This window comes from Octopus bimaculoides, chromosome 27 (genome assembly GCF_001194135.2).
Source record: "Octopus bimaculoides isolate UCB-OBI-ISO-001 chromosome 27, ASM119413v2, whole genome shotgun sequence".
Lineage (NCBI taxonomy): Eukaryota > Metazoa > Mollusca > Cephalopoda > Octopoda > Octopodidae > Octopus > Octopus bimaculoides.
This window is the reverse complement of record NC_069007.1, coordinates 16,332,356-16,333,632: the sequence shown is the minus strand read 5'-3', so window position 1 is coordinate 16,333,632 and position 1,277 is coordinate 16,332,356. Positions and strand designations below refer to the sequence as shown.

At 43.0% G+C, this 1,277-nt stretch overlaps 1 protein-coding gene across 1 annotated transcript in view; it reads left to right on the top strand.

The window, feature by feature from the left end:
* Positions 1-26: 26 nt before the first annotated feature.
* The window catches only part of LOC106872531 (sodium/potassium/calcium exchanger 4), an 8,200-nt gene continuing 6,949 nt past the window's right edge, over positions 27-1,277 (top strand). Inside the window, exon 1 of the mRNA XM_014919555.2 lies at positions 27-813. Within this exon, the coding sequence (XP_014775041.1) occupies positions 794-813 (20 nt within the window). The 5' untranslated portion in view covers positions 27-793. The remainder of the gene's footprint in view (positions 814-1,277) is intronic.

Below are 1,277 nucleotides of genomic sequence, written 5' to 3'. Positions count from 1 at the left end.
TGTTTCATTCAAGACCTTAATCTTAATGGGTTAATCGAGGGATTAATTGATTAAATCGAACCCTGTGCTTGATCAGAACTTTACTTTATCGATCAATGCAGTCATAGTTGATTGATTAAGAAGCTCGCTTTGCAACCATGTGGATTCAGAACCCACTACGTGGCACCTTTGTAAGCCTATTGTGTGTGTGTGTGTGTGTGTGTGTGTAGAGACGCGTGGCCTAGTGGTTAGGGTGTCAGCATCATGATCGTAAGATTGTGGTTTCGATTCCTGGACCGGGCGACGCGTTGTGTTCTGGAGCAAAACATTTCATTTCACGTTACTCCAGTCCACTCAGCAGGCAAAAATGAGTAACGCTGCGATGGACTGGCGTCCCGTCCATCTGGGGAGCACATACACCATTGAAATCGGGAAACCTGGCCCATTAGCTTGACTAGGCTTTAAAAGGGTTCTTTTTTTTTTATTTATGTATGCATGTACGCATGTATGTATGTAAGTATGTATGTATGCATGTATGTATGTAAACAACGGTCTTTCCGTTTCCGTCTACCAAAACCAATCAGACGGTTCGGTTTGCCTGGAGCTATGATAAAAGATATATGCTCAATGTTCCACGCAGTGGGATAGAACTTGGAACCTTCAGGTTGGGAAGCAAGCCTCTTACAACACAACCACCCTCGATATTTTTTATTACCCCTTTTTCCTCCTCCAGGTAACTCCTCTTCGATGGTGGCCGCTATTCCGAGATAGCTTTGTGTATCTTATCTCTATCGTTGCCCTGGTGTTGGCTCTCATGAACGAAACAATTAATTGGTGAGTAATCTTCGTTTTCCTTAACCCCAGATATCTCCCATCACATTTCATTATCGACTTATCTTTTGATTATATGCATAGCGGGTTGGCATATACATTTATCCATTATTTAAGCAGAATAGTGAAAACGCGTGGCTCAGTGGTTAGGAGTATTCGGCTCACCATCGTAAGGCAGTGAGTTCTATTCCCGGCAGTGTCTTGTGTCCTTGAGCAAGACACTTTATTTCACGTTGCTGCAGTCCATTCAGCTGGGAAAAATAAGTTATACCTATCATATTCTATGTCACGCTGAATCTCCTTGTGTACCAGTTACGCACTGAGGTCGATGTAATCAACTTTAATCCCTTTGCCTGTCCTTGATTGTCCCCTCTATGTTTAGCCCCTTGTGGGCAATAAAGAAATAAGAAACGTTAGCACGCCAGGCGAAATGCTTAACGGTATTTCGTCTGTCTTTATGTTCTGAG